Genomic DNA, 15,525 nt, shown 5'->3' with positions numbered 1-15,525 from the left:
TTGTGCCAGCCTATGTAGATTTTTTTTTTTTTAAAGAAACAATATGATTTATGGTGAGCACCCACTTTCCTTCTGGGATATTTTTTTTTTCATTAAAAAAATTTTTTTTTTATTGAATCCTAATTGATTATACATATTTTTAGGGTTCAATGTTGACATATGTTGATCAAATCAATATTACTTGCATATATATTTTTACAAATCGTACTCACTCTTTATGCCCCTTGTCCAATCTCTCCCCTTTCCCTCTCCCTCCCCCATCCCACCTCTGATAACCCTAGATTTCTTCTCTCCTTCTGAAAGAGTAATGGTTACTCTGTTGATTTGTTACCTAGATGATCTGTCCAATGCTGAGTGGTGTGTTCAAGTCCCCCCATATTATCATAGAGCAGATGCTTCTGTCTGTCTGGAATGGGCTTTGTGGAAAGAGACATCCTCTTCTTTTCTTTGGTCTTTGCTGGTGACTCTCCTTGTGTCGATGCACTCCAGTGGCTGACGGACCATCTGCACAGTGGTTGTGGCATCTAGCTGCTTTCATGGCAGCCATGGTTTTTTAATGATTGCAGCTGATCTTGCAAGCAGATTGTCTGTGTGACCAGTCTCCCCAAAATCCTTGAACTCTGAGTCTCAAGGGGTTTTGCTGGGCAGAGACACTGCACATGTTCCTGCATTTCACTGCTGGAGAACATTAGAAGCTTACACATGGGTTTCTCCAGATGTTACTCATATCTTTTTCTCTTATTAGTTGTATTAGTGTTCAGTTTCGCCTCTTGGATTTTCCCAATAGTCCCAGTAATGTCATCTCCAAATGATAATTTTGTATATATGTTTTACAATATTTATCCTTTACATTTTTTTTTTTTGTCTCATTATACTGATTAGATCTTCCAGAACAATATTGAATAACATAGTTGACTTCAGGAACTTTGTTTAACTTTAATATAATTGTAATAGTGTTTTGCATTAAATGCGTTGTCTATTATCTTTAGTTTGGTATTCTTTATCATGTTAAGGAACTTCCCTCAACATTTAGTTTTTTTTTAGAGTTTTATCAGAAGCACATGATGCATTTTATTAAATGTCTTTTTTTGTTATTTTTTGAGATTATCCAATTCTCTTTTAGTTATTTATTAATGTGATAAATTGTTATATATACGAGGGTGCTTCAAAAAGTTCGTGGAAAGATTCATACTATCTTTTAATCCTATTTTTCTACAAACTTTTTGAAGTACCCTCATATTTTAAAAACCTTATTTAAAAAGAGTCACGATGTAACTAAGTATCTTGATGATAAGAGGGTATCCACATTATTTTCAGTTATTTTAAAATCTTGCTTTGCAAAAAAGATAACTTAAGTAGTATTGCTTACAGTCATTTATTGCCACTTAAATAATAGAGGTTAATAGAAGGTTGCACTGGAAGAGATACATTTATCTTTTTATATCATGGACAGTAAAATAATTTAATAGAATAATTAATAGAAAAATTAAGATTATTCAGCATTTTCTTTAAGGAAATTTACAATGAAGTAATCTATATTTGGCATTTGTTTGCCAAAATGTGTATTTTTGGAATTTCAGCAACACACATGCACTAGCCATTGATGTGTACATTTTTACATATCTGTGTAATTTTGGTATGCAAAAAGCCTGCTACATTCAGTTTTTTTTTCCAAGCACCGACATCTGTGTCTAGCTCTCTCACCTTTACTTTCAATGTGATGTGATGAAATAAACTATTTTATATATTTTTTACATCATTGTCACCATGTCCATACTGGTGGTATTTGAATGTTAATGATACTGACAGGACATGAGACAGCACGATATCATAAGTTGATTCTCATCTTAATTCTTTTGTAATTGGTCACTATCATTACAGATGATTTCATTTTTCTGGTACTATTTGCTTCCTGTATTCTTAAACTATATTACTAAAGTGATATGAGGATTTAAATTCTGTGGTTAAAATAGAGAAAAATGTTAATTTTAAGCATATAGATTTAAAGAGTAATGATTTTTAATAACTACACTGTCACACATACTACTGAAATATATTTATATCTGTGAATAGCATTATAGTCCTTGTATAAAGATTAAGTATTTTCTCACAAAGAAGAGAGGATATAGGTAAACATAAATTATAACACTGAATTCAAGTTCAGTTAATTATTATGTTTTTCTTCAGATTTCTTTCATATGAGAGAAAATCTAAAGGCTTAGCAAAAATGTTTTTCTCTTTGCTTTCTCCATCTTTTCATCTGATAATGTGGCAAAGGGCAGTCTTTTGAAAACAATTAAAGAAAATGCTATGGGAAAAGCATATTTTCCTGATTTTCATTAACTATAAATATCTAGCAGTTAATTTTCCTGGTACAGTGTTAGACTATAACAAGGAGACAGGTTGAAAAGGAGAAGATACAGCCCCTGTCCTCAAGCACCATAGAGGCCAGTGGGAAGGTGGACATCGACAGACACTTTTAATGCCATCCTCGCAGGTGATTTCTTTTAGGGCTGTATGAAGATAGCGAAAGCCTAGGAGGCCTGTGTAACTTGGCATGGGGTGTTACAGAGTCTGACATATCTGAATTTAAGCGTCGTTCCCATCCCCTCCTGTGGTAACTGGTCCCACTAAACCTACCTAACATTATTTTCTAGTATGTCTGTATTAGGGTTCTCTAGAGAAAAAGAACCAGTAGCGAGTGTGTGAGAGTGAATGTGGCACCTGAGTTTTTGAGGAGGTATTTTTAAAGATGGATTAGCAGAAATTGGTCACAGGTTCTGTGACGGGAAGAAGTTAGAGCAGAGAAGAGGTTAAGAGGAAAAGAATATGTAGAGGGTATGAGAGACAGGGAACAATTTATTGTGATTCTGAAGTTCCTAGGTTGGTAGATGGAGTGAATGAATCAGATGTCAGGAAGGGCGTGGAGGCTGAGTTTTGTGTGTACTGCGTCTGAGATGCCCAAGGACCAGCTGGGAATGCAGACCCTGAGAATGGAGAAGAGCCTAGGCTTAGGGGAGAGGCATGGTCCGCAGCAGTGGAACCAGGTGAAAAGAGGAGAGGGTAGGAGGAGCATATGTAAAGTTCTAAGGAGCTCTAAGAGTATCAACATTCTTTACCCTATAAATATTTGATTGCCTGCTTAATTGTATTAACAATGGGCCCTGTGTGAAGCAAAAGAAATGGGAACATTTTACTGAGAAATCTGTAAGATTCCATCCCAGTTCTCATAAGTAAATTGTCATATATTAAGGCAGATTACTCATTTTCATCACAAAAATGAAATCCTTTTTGCATAGCTGCATGACTGAGCAAGTGAGCTAATCTATTTGATCCTCAATTCTCACCTATAGACAGCCCAACCCCGTAATTGGTCTTGCTGTGTCCATCGTTACCTCACTGCACGGAATTCTCTAAGTAGTAGCCAGAGATATTGTCAACTAAAAGTGATGTCAATGCCTGCATAAAATCTCACCTCTTTCCTTGCCCCCCCACCCTCCCTTACCCCATTCCTACGTCTCCCCTCTTCTCTCACCAGGCTCCAGTAGGAAGTTCCTTCTTTCTATTCCTGCCTTAGGGCCTGTATATATGGTAGTTACTCAATGAGTATGAAATGAATGAATTACTCTGTCTTTGTAGATTTGTTTTGAGAAGTAAGTGTGGAAAAGTATATGAAGAGCCTAGCAACGTGCCTGGTGCATTAGAGCTGTGCAATACATGCCACTTTTGACCATTTTTGTCCTCATGCTTTTCCCAATCTAAAATCCTGATGTTTCTCTATCCGCTTCTGCTCCGATCTACCTTCCCAGCTCTTCCCATCCAGCCAGTTTACTGCCATTGGTTTCTGTATCCCCACAGGCTACAGTCCAGGTGTATTGACATCACTCTCCTTTTCCATTGGTTCTTGGTATGACTTCCTCTAATTCCTTGGGCTTTTTCATACATATCCTCTCCTAAGGAACCCCATTTATTTCTTATTACACTTAATTATGTATGGATTCCTGGTTCCAAGGACACTGAACATATAGCAACCTTCCTGCTGGACATTCCCAGGAGAATGAGGATTCTCTGGGGACTTGGTCACAGTGCTACCAAAGGGGTCTTCACTGCTCACAAAGCATGATTCTTATCATATCATTATTATGTGGATTTGGAATCAGCACTTCATAAATTATGGCCACTGATTGAACACCAACTCTGGATCAGGCAGTGTTCTAAACACTTTACATACATGACCTCACTTTATGAGGTTTTATTAGTGTTCCTGTTTTATACTTACTAACTTGCCTAAGGTCACACTGCTGCTGGTTTGCAAGTTAGGATTTAAGCCCAGGTGTTCTAATTTCAGATTCCTGCCCTTCACTAAGCTTTTATATTCAATAGAGCCTCAATAGCAGTTTCAGGGTCATAGAGGTAACTTTTATTCTTTAGTTTTTGATTCTAGATTTTAAAAATAATATGCAGTTATAGTTTTAAAAATTCTAACAGTTCCTTCTTACCATTCAACCCTACCACTTTAAGTCTCATTTCCCTTAAGGCGACTACTGTTAACAATATTTTCAGAATTGTTTTTCATCATAAAATTTCTTTTAAACCTTTTAGTGTGTTTGTGATCCTCCTTTTAACTTTTTGTCCTCTGAAAAGTCTGCTAATTCCTAATGAGTAGGTGAAATGTTTAAATACAAATGGTCCAAACACAACTCTATTTATTTATTTCTGAAATTAGTTAAATTCTTACCAGTTTTGGTCTTATTACACAAATTTCTGCCTGAAGGAGACCTACTCTTATTTGAGAACTCTAGGCTGATGAATTCTTCAAGTTCCCAAGACTAAAACTGTTACTTGACAATTCATCTATGACTGTACCACCTTGATGCTCAGAGACAGATGAACAACAGCCTTTCCTGGCTAAGGAAATGGGTTTTGATGCTCTTTTCAATGTATGGCTTTATGGATTCAAGAATCAAATGTTTTCTGAACAATGTGAAGTGAGTTTTCTTTCTATATCTTTATGTTTTCTCCAATCCTCTCTTCCTGAAGAACTCTTGTAATTTTTAATCAGCAACACAAAAATGCCTCTATGGAAATGACAGTACTTTTCAGCATGTGGCGGAATAGTTTCCTAAAAAGCCAGGTCACCAGAAGCACAGAGCAGAGAAACCCCAGATGGCACCAATATTTGATTTCATTTTTAGCACGCTCACATTCAGCAGATGGATTGGAAGGCTGACCTCTCTGACACTTCTGCATCACTGCCTACTACTCCAATTGCCTTTGCGAATGTTTTTTCATAAGCCTTCTCCTGGTACCTCAGAGATTGATGCTTTGGTGCCCGCCTGTGTTATGCTTCATTACGCTGAGCCTCTGTGTGGTTGAGAGTTGCTGTATTCTATAAAAAGGGAAATCCTGGCACATCAGTATCTCAAACTTTTCCTACAGTCTCTCAAATTGCATGTAACCTCTTAAAGTGCATCATTTTAGCTTTCTAGGTGTACCTCTGATTTGTATCCATTTTTAACGTATCCTATTCTAATTTTTCTGCTTTCTTCTGTGACATGGCTAAATCAAGAATAATGTAAAAATTCCTCTAGAAATAGCTAAATTTAATAGTTTCCAACATACCTACTAAACACAAAAATCTAATTATTTTAATGTGAATATTGCTGATTTCTTCCTCACACTGTAGCTTCAGTGGCCAAGAGCACAGACCTGGGTTGGAGTTCCTCATTCTGCTATTTCCTTTACTTTAGAAGAAGCCTCAGTTTTCCTGTTTATAAACTAGTGATATTATTGGTGCTGGGCAGTTAGGATTGGTGTGAAGATTAAATGAAGTAATGAACATCATGTGGTTATCACAGTATCTGGTGCAGAGTAAATGTGCAATGAATGTCAATTTGTGGCATGTGTTAATTTTTGTTGTATATGTGTAATGTAAATAAAACACAAAACATAAATGATAAAGCAATTTTATTTAGTTTTTATTAGGATTGTGAGGAAAGTGAATTGTTCGTTAGGGAAGAAGTTTTTAATGATCAGACTGCTGCTTTAGTTCAAAACTTTCTATAAAACTATTTTATTCCTTTTTATAGACCATTACATAATCTACACCCCTATTTAGAGATGAACTCTGGAAACTCAGCATCCTCTTCCCTTCTCTCCCACCCTCGCCAGCTAGTTTATATTTCAGTGATGTGGCTACAGAAAAGAAACTATCACACAGCATGAATATCTACCAGGTTTTGTGTTTTTCCAGGCAAGTTGACCTATGTGGGCATTCTGTAAAGTTCTCTGAGAACACTCAATTCTGAGGATTAGGTTGCTTATGTTCTCTGTGTTGCTGGTCCCCACTAAACCAGATTTTGATGCATATTTTAATACATAGCATACTTTTGGCTTGGAAAACATTGCATATTTAAGAGCCTTTTTGCTTGAATCACATTTCTACCCATTGTAATTTTGATGAGTTCAGGTTTTAGGTGACAAGACTGCAGCATTGTTGTGAAACTTTTTTAGGAAGTTATTTTTTGTCCTTTTTATAGATCTAACATAAGGCCAGACCATGCAGACTCCAATTTCCATGACTTCAAGATGCACACCTTCACTCGGGTTACATCCTGCAAAGTCTGCCAGATGCTCCTGAGGTAAGCTGCTCAGTCCTGTTTTTCAGTTTAAAGGAACTTGTGTAATTGCTAAGTGTTTCAGACTTTTGTTCTGAAGTGGGCTATTGCTTTAACAGTTTATTGCCCAACAGATCTTTGCTAGGCCTTTTACCTGGACAGTGTCTTCAGAGCCTTTGGCAACGTCCTCTCCCTCTCCTGAGGGGTACTGTGAATAGCACTGTGCTACCTTTTTTACCTTTGTTGCTAATGGTTTCATATAGGTAGAATTTAGCACCTTTTAATATATCACTCTCTAATTTTACCTTTCAGAGGAACATTTTATCAAGGCTATTTATGTTTTAAGTGTGGAGCAAGAGCACACAAAGAATGTTTGGGAAGAGTAGACAGTTGTGGCAGAGTTAATTCTGGTGGTAAGTCATGTTTATTCTTGTGATTCTGTTTTTAATGAGGACATAAAACTTGCTAAACACAATTTAAGGCCTAATTTACTCTTAATATATGTTTATCGTAACATATCTGCTTTTGAAGCTATCATTTATAAGCATAATTAGAAAATTATTTCAAATTCCTGTGACTTTTCTACATGCCTTTGTTTTAAACTGTTTAAAATTTGTGTTACGTTTATACATCCCTCGGAGGCAGAGGTCTTCAAGAGGGACTTGGATGGTTTCATGTCACCCATTTTATTAACCCCAATTCCTAAATGTATCATTAAAACTGTACAGATACAGCCAAAGCAAACAGAGCAACAAGAACAAAACACATCAAATAGTCTTTACTTCCATCTTTAGTTCTTAAATTTCTTTCTCATTCTCTGAAATATTTAGCTCAGAAATGCCAGTGGTGCCAGAAGTAAACATCACACAGACTAATTCATGAATTGATGAGTTGAATATATTGTCACTTTCTAGCATTTAACAAAGAACACATATTCTTTGGATATTATGTAAATATTTTCCCCTTGGCTCTTAAAAATAATGCTCCATGATTGCTAGTTCCTAAGACTTTTGGCAATTTTGCATTCAATAGCCTTTGCCTCTCTCTGCTCCTCTTGGGCTCTCTCTTCCTTCTCTTTCTTTTCAGTCCTCTTTATTCTTTCTCTTTCTTCTTCTTTCTCTTTGTCCTTCTCCCCTGAGTTTCTCTGTGTTTTATCAATAAGACCTTTCAAAATCAGTAAAACTTTTTGAACACAACAAAGGATCTTTAGTAGCTTGAGTTCAAAAGGTAGCCATGTCAACCTTTGATTTTCCCAGAGGAGCAGGTGGACATTGAATTATTTTGGATAATGTGAAGAAGAGTGAAATAGAGAATAGCTCATTTCAGAGCTGAGTTCAGAAAATGGGAAATTGTAGAAAAGGTGAATCCTATTAGAGGACTGAGATCATAGCACATTCCTCTCACTTTGCTCCTTCCGTCAGCATTTTTAAAGAGCCCCATGTGCCATCCTCCGTGCTAGGCAAGGCAACTGTGAAGAGAAGGGTCCTGGCATTAGTTAAGCACCTGCATGGTGCCTGCCCTGCCCGGCTGCTCTACGGAGCATCTTCCCTGTGAGCTCGTTCAGTCTTCCAAACAGTCCTTCCCATTTCCCGGTGTGGGTCAGTGTGCTCATGCAACTTGCTCAAGGCCTGTTCAATAAAAGACAAAGTTATCGCTTGACACCTGTCTGAAGGTCATAAACAGTTTATAACGTTATAAATATAATAAGAGTACTATAAATTGTTATTGTTATTCTTTGTTTACCTGATATAATTTATCGCTCAAATTTTTGTTGTTCCATTTTTGTATGTCCCATCCTTTAATCTCTTTGAGGATTATTGTATTAGTCTCTTTCTGTTGCTTATAACAAAATAGCTAGAACTGGGTAATTTATAAGAAAATGAAATTTATTGCTTACAGCTTCAGAAGCTAGGAAGTCTGGAGTCCAGGGAGCACATCTGGTGAGTCTTCTGTGGTAGTGGCTTTACAGCAGTGCAGGGGTCTCACATGGCAGAAAATGGCACAGCACAGCAGAGACAGACTAACCTCTCATGTCCTCTTCTTTTAAAGCCTTTAGAACCACGCCCCTGAGCACCATTATTAATCCACTCACTGCAGCATGGTCCTACAATCTAATCACCTCTTCAAGGCCCTACCTTTCAATTACCTTAATAGGATTTCCCATCTTTAACACTGTAACTTTAACAGTTACAGTGGGGATTTAAGCTTCTAGCATATGAACTTTGGGGGACACAATTCAATCAGTCCACAAGAACTATTTACATGGTATTTGCTCATGGGATGCTAATGTGTTTTTCTAAATCCCATGGCCCTATCTTGATGAGTTGCAGTCTGCGGAGAACATAAAGTGATCCCATAGTTGGCATGGTTGTGTTCTAAAGGGAATAGTGTAGGAGAGCAGTTGAGAGTCAAGCAGAGATGGATGAAATCCTAGCTCTGCTCTTTACTAGCTATGTGGGGAATTTACTTAAACATTCTGAGCTTTTGTTTGTTCATCTTTAAAATATAAATTAGAAGATTATTGTGAGGATCCAATGAGAGGATGTCGATCAGAACAATAAGAACTCACTATTTTAATCCAAGGTGTAATAGTGAGAAGTCAGTTTTTTTTTTTTTTTTTTTTTTTTTTTTGTCGTTTTTTCGTGACCGGCACTCAGCCAGTGAGTGCACCGGTCAGTCCTATATAGGATCCGAACCGGCGGCGGGAGGGTCGCCGCGCTCCCAGCGCAGCACTCTACCAAGTGCGCCACGGGCTCGGCCCGAGAAGTCAGTTATTTTTGAAAGACATAGGCTTACTCTGTATTTCTGTTGTTTTATGGTTTAGAGTAAATGTGGATAGAAAAATTAATGAGCACCAAACTTGGAAGTGATACACAAGTATGACATTAAAATGATTTAAAATTTTTAACTTTTATGTTAAAAAAAGGAACTGTCTGGCAATTCCTGGTCTAGCCAGATAGAGTGGTATATTCCTAGTGTCTGTTCCTAGGTCATTATTTCAATGTGCTGTGTTCTTAGATGAGTCATTTTGTGTAGGGAGATGGCATGCAATGGCAGTAAAACTTATAAGCTCTGAAGTCTTGGTCTAGTTGAATCCTGGCTCCACAATTTACTCCGTGGTGAGTGTGGACCCCAGTTACTTAACCTTTGTAAATCTTAGTTTCTTCCTTTATAAAACAGGGATAAGCACCTAGCCTTAACAGTTTTTTAAAGAAATACTTATATTGTGCCAGGTACTATTCTAAGTACTTTACCACTATTAACTCATTTAGTCCTATACAAATCCTGTGAACTTGGTATTACTGCTCTTCTTATCTCACAGATGAGAAACAGAGGCACAGAGAAATAAGCAACTTGTCTAAGTCACTTAATCAGTAGAGCCAAGATTCAAATCCAGGCAGTCCAGCTCCTGAGTTTATTTTAACCACTGGACTATGTGACCAGTCACGTGCATTAGCTGTGATGACATGTCAAGTGTGTCACATGCTGGATACCTAACTCTAGTAAGTCATCATGTGCTTTCTTTTCTCTGTGAAAGGGAGTGACTCCCTAATAGGTTTTTAGGCAAAAACACTTTTGAATTCAATTAAGTTAGTAACTACCAAATGTGTTTAGGTTTGAATGTTTTGAAGACAGGCATCCCTGGGGATCATGCCTGCCCTCTCCCCCTGGAATCTCTGAGCTGGAAGGACTTTAGACTCCTTCAATTCTAAGGCCCCTTATTTTAAGATGAGGAAACTAGTTCATAAAAATATCAAAAATATGACAACTAAGAATAAGACTGTTAGTACCCTGTAGATGATAGATAATGCTTACTTATACAGATATCATCCATTAAAAGGTAGCACCGTTCTCTAAACTTTGTTAAATAATTCATTATAAAGCAGGGAAAGGGTTTTTTTTTTTTTTTTTTTTTTTTTTAAGCAAAACAGAACAAAAAAACCCACCTCTGACTACATTTGCTCCTTGTAGTTTTGAATATGTTCCTTTGCTCCTGATTCTCTCTCCGCTTTGCATCCTTATGCTGACCTCCAATCACCTTCTGTTTTCCACATCTGTGCCCTTTTTCTCCCTCTCTCATCTCTTTATTTCCTTTCCTGCTCAAGATTTTGAAGAAACCAATGACATTGAATGCTAATAGTCAGCTAATAAGTGGTACGAAATGGTGAGAACCTGCCTAGGAGGTTTCTCCTTTTTGCCCTCAGATCAGGATTTGCTGGGTAGCCCTTACAAGTAAAGGGGCCTTGTCCTCAGGAGGAAGAGGAGTCTCTGTTACAGCTCCATCAGCAGCCTTCTCTCTCCCACTCCTGAAGGTGCCCTCTGTAGGTTGGAAGTCCTGACACGCCCTCTTCAAACTCACCCCTTCCTGCATGGGTATAGGTGGAACCCATGGACAGAGTGTGAATTTGAGCTTGGTGGGTCTTATGTGCATGTGATAAAAATAGGTACTATTTTGAGGTCATGGGCAAACTAAACTTCATGGGCTGTTTCCCAGCCTGCCAAGAATCCCAGCGCTGGCTTAAGTCTTGCACAGTCCTTTGTTTGGGCATCCAGGAATAACTACTTGTAATAGTTCAGCAATATAGTTTTCTATGACTGGCATAGTAATTGGGGAAATGTGGGCGTGGGGGAGGGCAGGAGGAAGGACAGGATGTATCGGGGGCTGGAGATGTAGTCTATTTGAGTGAAGCTTTTGTATGAAGGAGAGTGTGATATCATTTCAGGAGAAATTGACTTTGAGGGAAATCATCCTAACAGCCAAATTTAAAGCAAGTGAGTAGTGTTGATTTATGGCAAACTCAAATGTTTACATAATTCAGGTTCCCCCATAATATTAAGTCATTGGTAGTATGAGATGCATCCCAACTTTATAGGACTTTATAGCAACAATGCTTAACATAGCTCAACTATATTCTCAAGAGGTAAAAAGAGATTCTGACTGGCTCAGTGTGAGTCAGAAGTCCACTTGTGACTAGTAGGAATGGTTAAGTTGTTATAAATGTCAGATATTGGGGTGCAAGGCAATTCCAAAAAGGGGAGCTTGCCATCTTCATTCAGCATAGGACATGTTTATAGAAAGGGCTGGCCAAGTGGAAAAGAGGCACTACGTGTTCAGAATGACAGAGTAACCCAAGAGCTAAATGAAGGCTAGAAAATCTTCCACTCTGCTCTTTAATTGCCAGCTCCACTGGTCATCGCATTTCAGGACTTACCTCACTTACCTCTCTCTATCATTTGACACTGTTAACCATTCTCCTTCATATTTTCTTTAACATCCCATCACACCCTGCATGCCAGCCTTTGGTGATCCGAATGATTTCCTGGCTTTAGATGCATCCTACACCCCAGTAGACAAGGGTTCATCTCTACCTAAGGCTTGTCTCCTGAACTCTGAATTTAAAATTTCCATCTTCTCGCATATCCCGTCCCAAGTGTCCTGTGGTGATGTCAAATTACCCATAACTATAACCAATGTCATTAGTCACTACCACAAACTTTCTTCTCCTATTCCTTGTCTTAGAGGTCCTCCATTCATGCACTCACCCAAACCAGGGTGTCAGCCTTGATTACTTCCTCTCCCTCACTTACCTATTCTTCTTAGTTCTCCTCCTAAGTCTCTCTAGAATCCACTGATAGGATATTGCTATAGACAGAAAATCTCATTGTCTCTTGTTTGGACAACTACAAAAGTTTCCTAACTCCCTGCTCTTAGTCTTACTTCTTCTATAAAACTTCTAAAATGATCTTTATTAAAATCAACTCTGCTTATGTCACTCTTTTGCTTACTATACTTTCCATTCCTTGCAGAATAATGTCCAAACTTCCCAATATGGCATACAAAGCTTAGGGTCATTTTTCTAGCCCGATTTTTACCACTCTCCCATACCCCAAACCACAGCACAACTCTTTTTAACCAGTGATAGTTCCACAACCTTTTTTTTTTTAATGTCTGTGTATCTAAGTGGGTTCCCCCCCCTATTTTTAAATGTCTTTTCTTTGTCTGTTTGATGAACTTACATTCATTTTTAAAACTCAATGCAAATGTTGCCCCCACTTTGAAAACCTGGATTTAAAATTTCCGTCTGATAATCCCAGTGCCTGTGCTTTCTCGGTTGTCAGTCCTTTGTGCTCCCTGGAGCACATTTACTTTTATTGTGGCATTCCACATTTTTTATGATTGACTCCATGTAGATCTCTTGTTAGATTGTGGGCCTTTTGGTGATAACCATACTTAAGTGATGTTTCGACTTCTGGGAAGACATGGTGGAAGGATGAGTGTTGAGTGAATGGACAGACCAGCAAACCTGTGGACAGATGAATGTGTAGTGCTGCAGTGCACCAAGGCTTCTGGGCCCTGAAGATCACTGTCATCTTAGAACCAGAAGCATGAGTGTGTGGGAGATTGTGCAGGTTCTGTTCCACCATTGTAGAGACTGAAGTTTGATTATGTGGTATAAAAGTAGAATGAAAACCTTATATGAATCCCTGGCTGGTACTTTAAGAATGAGAGATAGGAAACTTGGTAGGCCTTTTACATTCCTTTCTAGTATTTATGCAAGGAAAAGCTCATGCCCTAAGCATTGATCATTAGGGCTTTGATAAGGAACACGTGAGTTAGGTTAATAAGTAACAAGAAAGTGAACCAGTTCACAAAACACATGATGACAAAAATCCTGTCCTCTCTTTTCTGGACAAATCTACTCCCTGGTCCAGTCAATCCCATTTTCAGAATTCTTGCTTGGCTCTTACTATTTCCTCTCCCTGAAATATGCTGACTTTTCTCCTTACAGTTCCAAGTCTACCCTTCTTTTAATTTCCTATCCAAGCTCTTTGACAATCTTGAGCCTCACCTTGAGCCACCCAATGGTAGTCTGAATTAAACTGTTCTCTAATTAGCTTGTTTGTGGGGTTTATTTATTTCCCAAGGTTAGGCTGTATTGTGTTAACTGACAAACCCTCCAATCCCAGTGGCTTTAACACATAAAAGTTTATTTCTCACAATGCACTGTTTGCTGTGAGTTCAGTGGTCCTCCAGAATAGCTTTCTTCTAAGGGATCCAAGTCAGTTATCTTGTGACTCTGACAACTTGACACATGGCTTCCAGGGTTGCTGCTTTTTAGACCCATGGACTAGATGTAAGCAGCACCATTTCTGATCACAGTCTATTGCCTAAACCTAGTTGCATGGCCTCAACTTAATTACAGGGGAAGCTGGACAATGTCATGGAACACATGGATCATTTCGTGTCTGTCTCTGCCCCTTTTATTTCACCTAATAGATTATATGTTCCTCCACTGTAGGGAACGTGTTTTTCATCTTTTGTATCCACCCCTTAGCACCGAGTCCAAAGTAGGGGCACTTAATACCAAGTTGTTATCACTTTTTCCCAAAATAGGACTATTTCAACCCAAATACAGTCCTTAATGATGTTATAGGAAGTGGCTAAATATTAATCGTTAAGCATCTAAAATATCTCTTAGACACTTCTTTTTATGGAAGTGAGCATTCTTTGGATGTTGTCTTTTCTGGGTTTAGAAACCTTTTATATTTCATGCTCTGAATTCCTTAAATTTATCTAGTCTTCATTCATCCTGAAAATAATAATTACTTGGCAAAAATGCAGTGCATTTCTGAATGAAGTAATTCATTCTTATTAATATATGACTATGACAGATTATTAACTCAAGTACATTTGAAGTCTTAAAAAAGGTGTGTTGTTTTTTTTTTTAAGACAAACTATTCAACTTGGAAACAAATTTGAAGGTTGGGTGATTAGTTTATGCCTTAACAATTGAGGATTTGCATGGATATAAAGGGCAGGCAGTTCCACTCCCTTTCTCACTGAACTTGAGTTGACTCCTTTACATTTACCATGGCAACCTCAATGATCAACATGTACACAGGCTCTGAAGTGTGAGCCAAAACTTTTCAATGTTAATAATGAATAGGTATGAACGCCATTATACTAGACTCTCAACAAGTCACTGCAAAGCTGATGTAATTCTTGGGTGGTATTTTCTTCTCACAGTACACCACCGTGCAGGTCTAATCCTGGACTGCAACTTTTGGGGACATTTATGTTTTTCTCCTACTGTAATACATGGCTAAACCCCTTTAGTCCCCATCTTACTCTGACATTGATCAATACAGCTTGCTTTGCATCCTCTCAGTTTAAATGAAAACAGTAACAGTGCAAGGCAAATATTGCTGGAGCAGACACTTTGGTTTAATGCATCTTTTCCTTTAGTGGAAATGCAGGCCTCAGCTGCTCTAGTATTTGACTGGAGCAGATCCCCATTTGCTTACCTGTTTAATCGCCCTTTTATCTAGGCCAGCTGCTGCTCCTGCTGCTGCAATAGCCACCCCTAATTGGAAGGAAGTTGCCTTTGTATCCTAGTGGTTTCAACCGGCAAGATTGCTACCTAGACTATGCACCCCAAATTGGCGTCTGAAATGGGCTCTTTTGTAAACAGTATTGCATATTTTAGCATAAGAGATAAGCTTTCAGAATACAATTTTATTTCAGCCTTCTACCACTAGGCATTTTTCCACATTACTTTTCCATGAACTGAGGCTTGATCATTGATTTTATAACCAAAAAATGCCTTTGGTTCTGCTCAACATTACTTAAAATATTTTGTTTAAATTAGTCCTCTTTTTTAAGTCATCAAGACAATTTTATACTCAAGAATAGTTATTATTCCTTCCATTTAACTACCTGGGTCAGTTTAATAATACATTAACAATTATTAAAGTGAACTGTAATCTCTTATATGGTTGGATCCTGTTAAAGCTCCTGAAAGACTTGAAATCAGAGCTCCTTTCCAAGTATTATTTATAGTTTATGGTTTTCTTTTTTTTCCCCAAAACATTGCTGCAGATCTGAGTGGTGAAACGTCCTCCAAAA

The 15,525-nt window shown here is 38.0% G+C and overlaps 1 protein-coding gene across 1 annotated transcript in view; it reads left to right on the top strand.

The window, feature by feature from the left end:
• Positions 1-15,525, top strand: part of VAV3 (vav guanine nucleotide exchange factor 3) — a 350,390-nt gene that overhangs the window by 221,865 nt on the left and 113,000 nt on the right. Inside the window, exons 16-17 of the mRNA XM_063105113.1 lie at positions 6,540-6,641; positions 6,930-7,030. Coding sequence (XP_062961183.1) covers positions 6,540-6,641; positions 6,930-7,030 — 203 coding nt within the window. The remainder of the gene's footprint in view (positions 1-6,539; positions 6,642-6,929; positions 7,031-15,525) is intronic.

Source organism: Cynocephalus volans, chromosome 8, assembly GCF_027409185.1.
Source record: "Cynocephalus volans isolate mCynVol1 chromosome 8, mCynVol1.pri, whole genome shotgun sequence".
NCBI lineage: Eukaryota > Metazoa > Chordata > Mammalia > Dermoptera > Cynocephalidae > Cynocephalus > Cynocephalus volans.
This window is presented reverse-complemented; position numbering and strand designations above follow the sequence as displayed.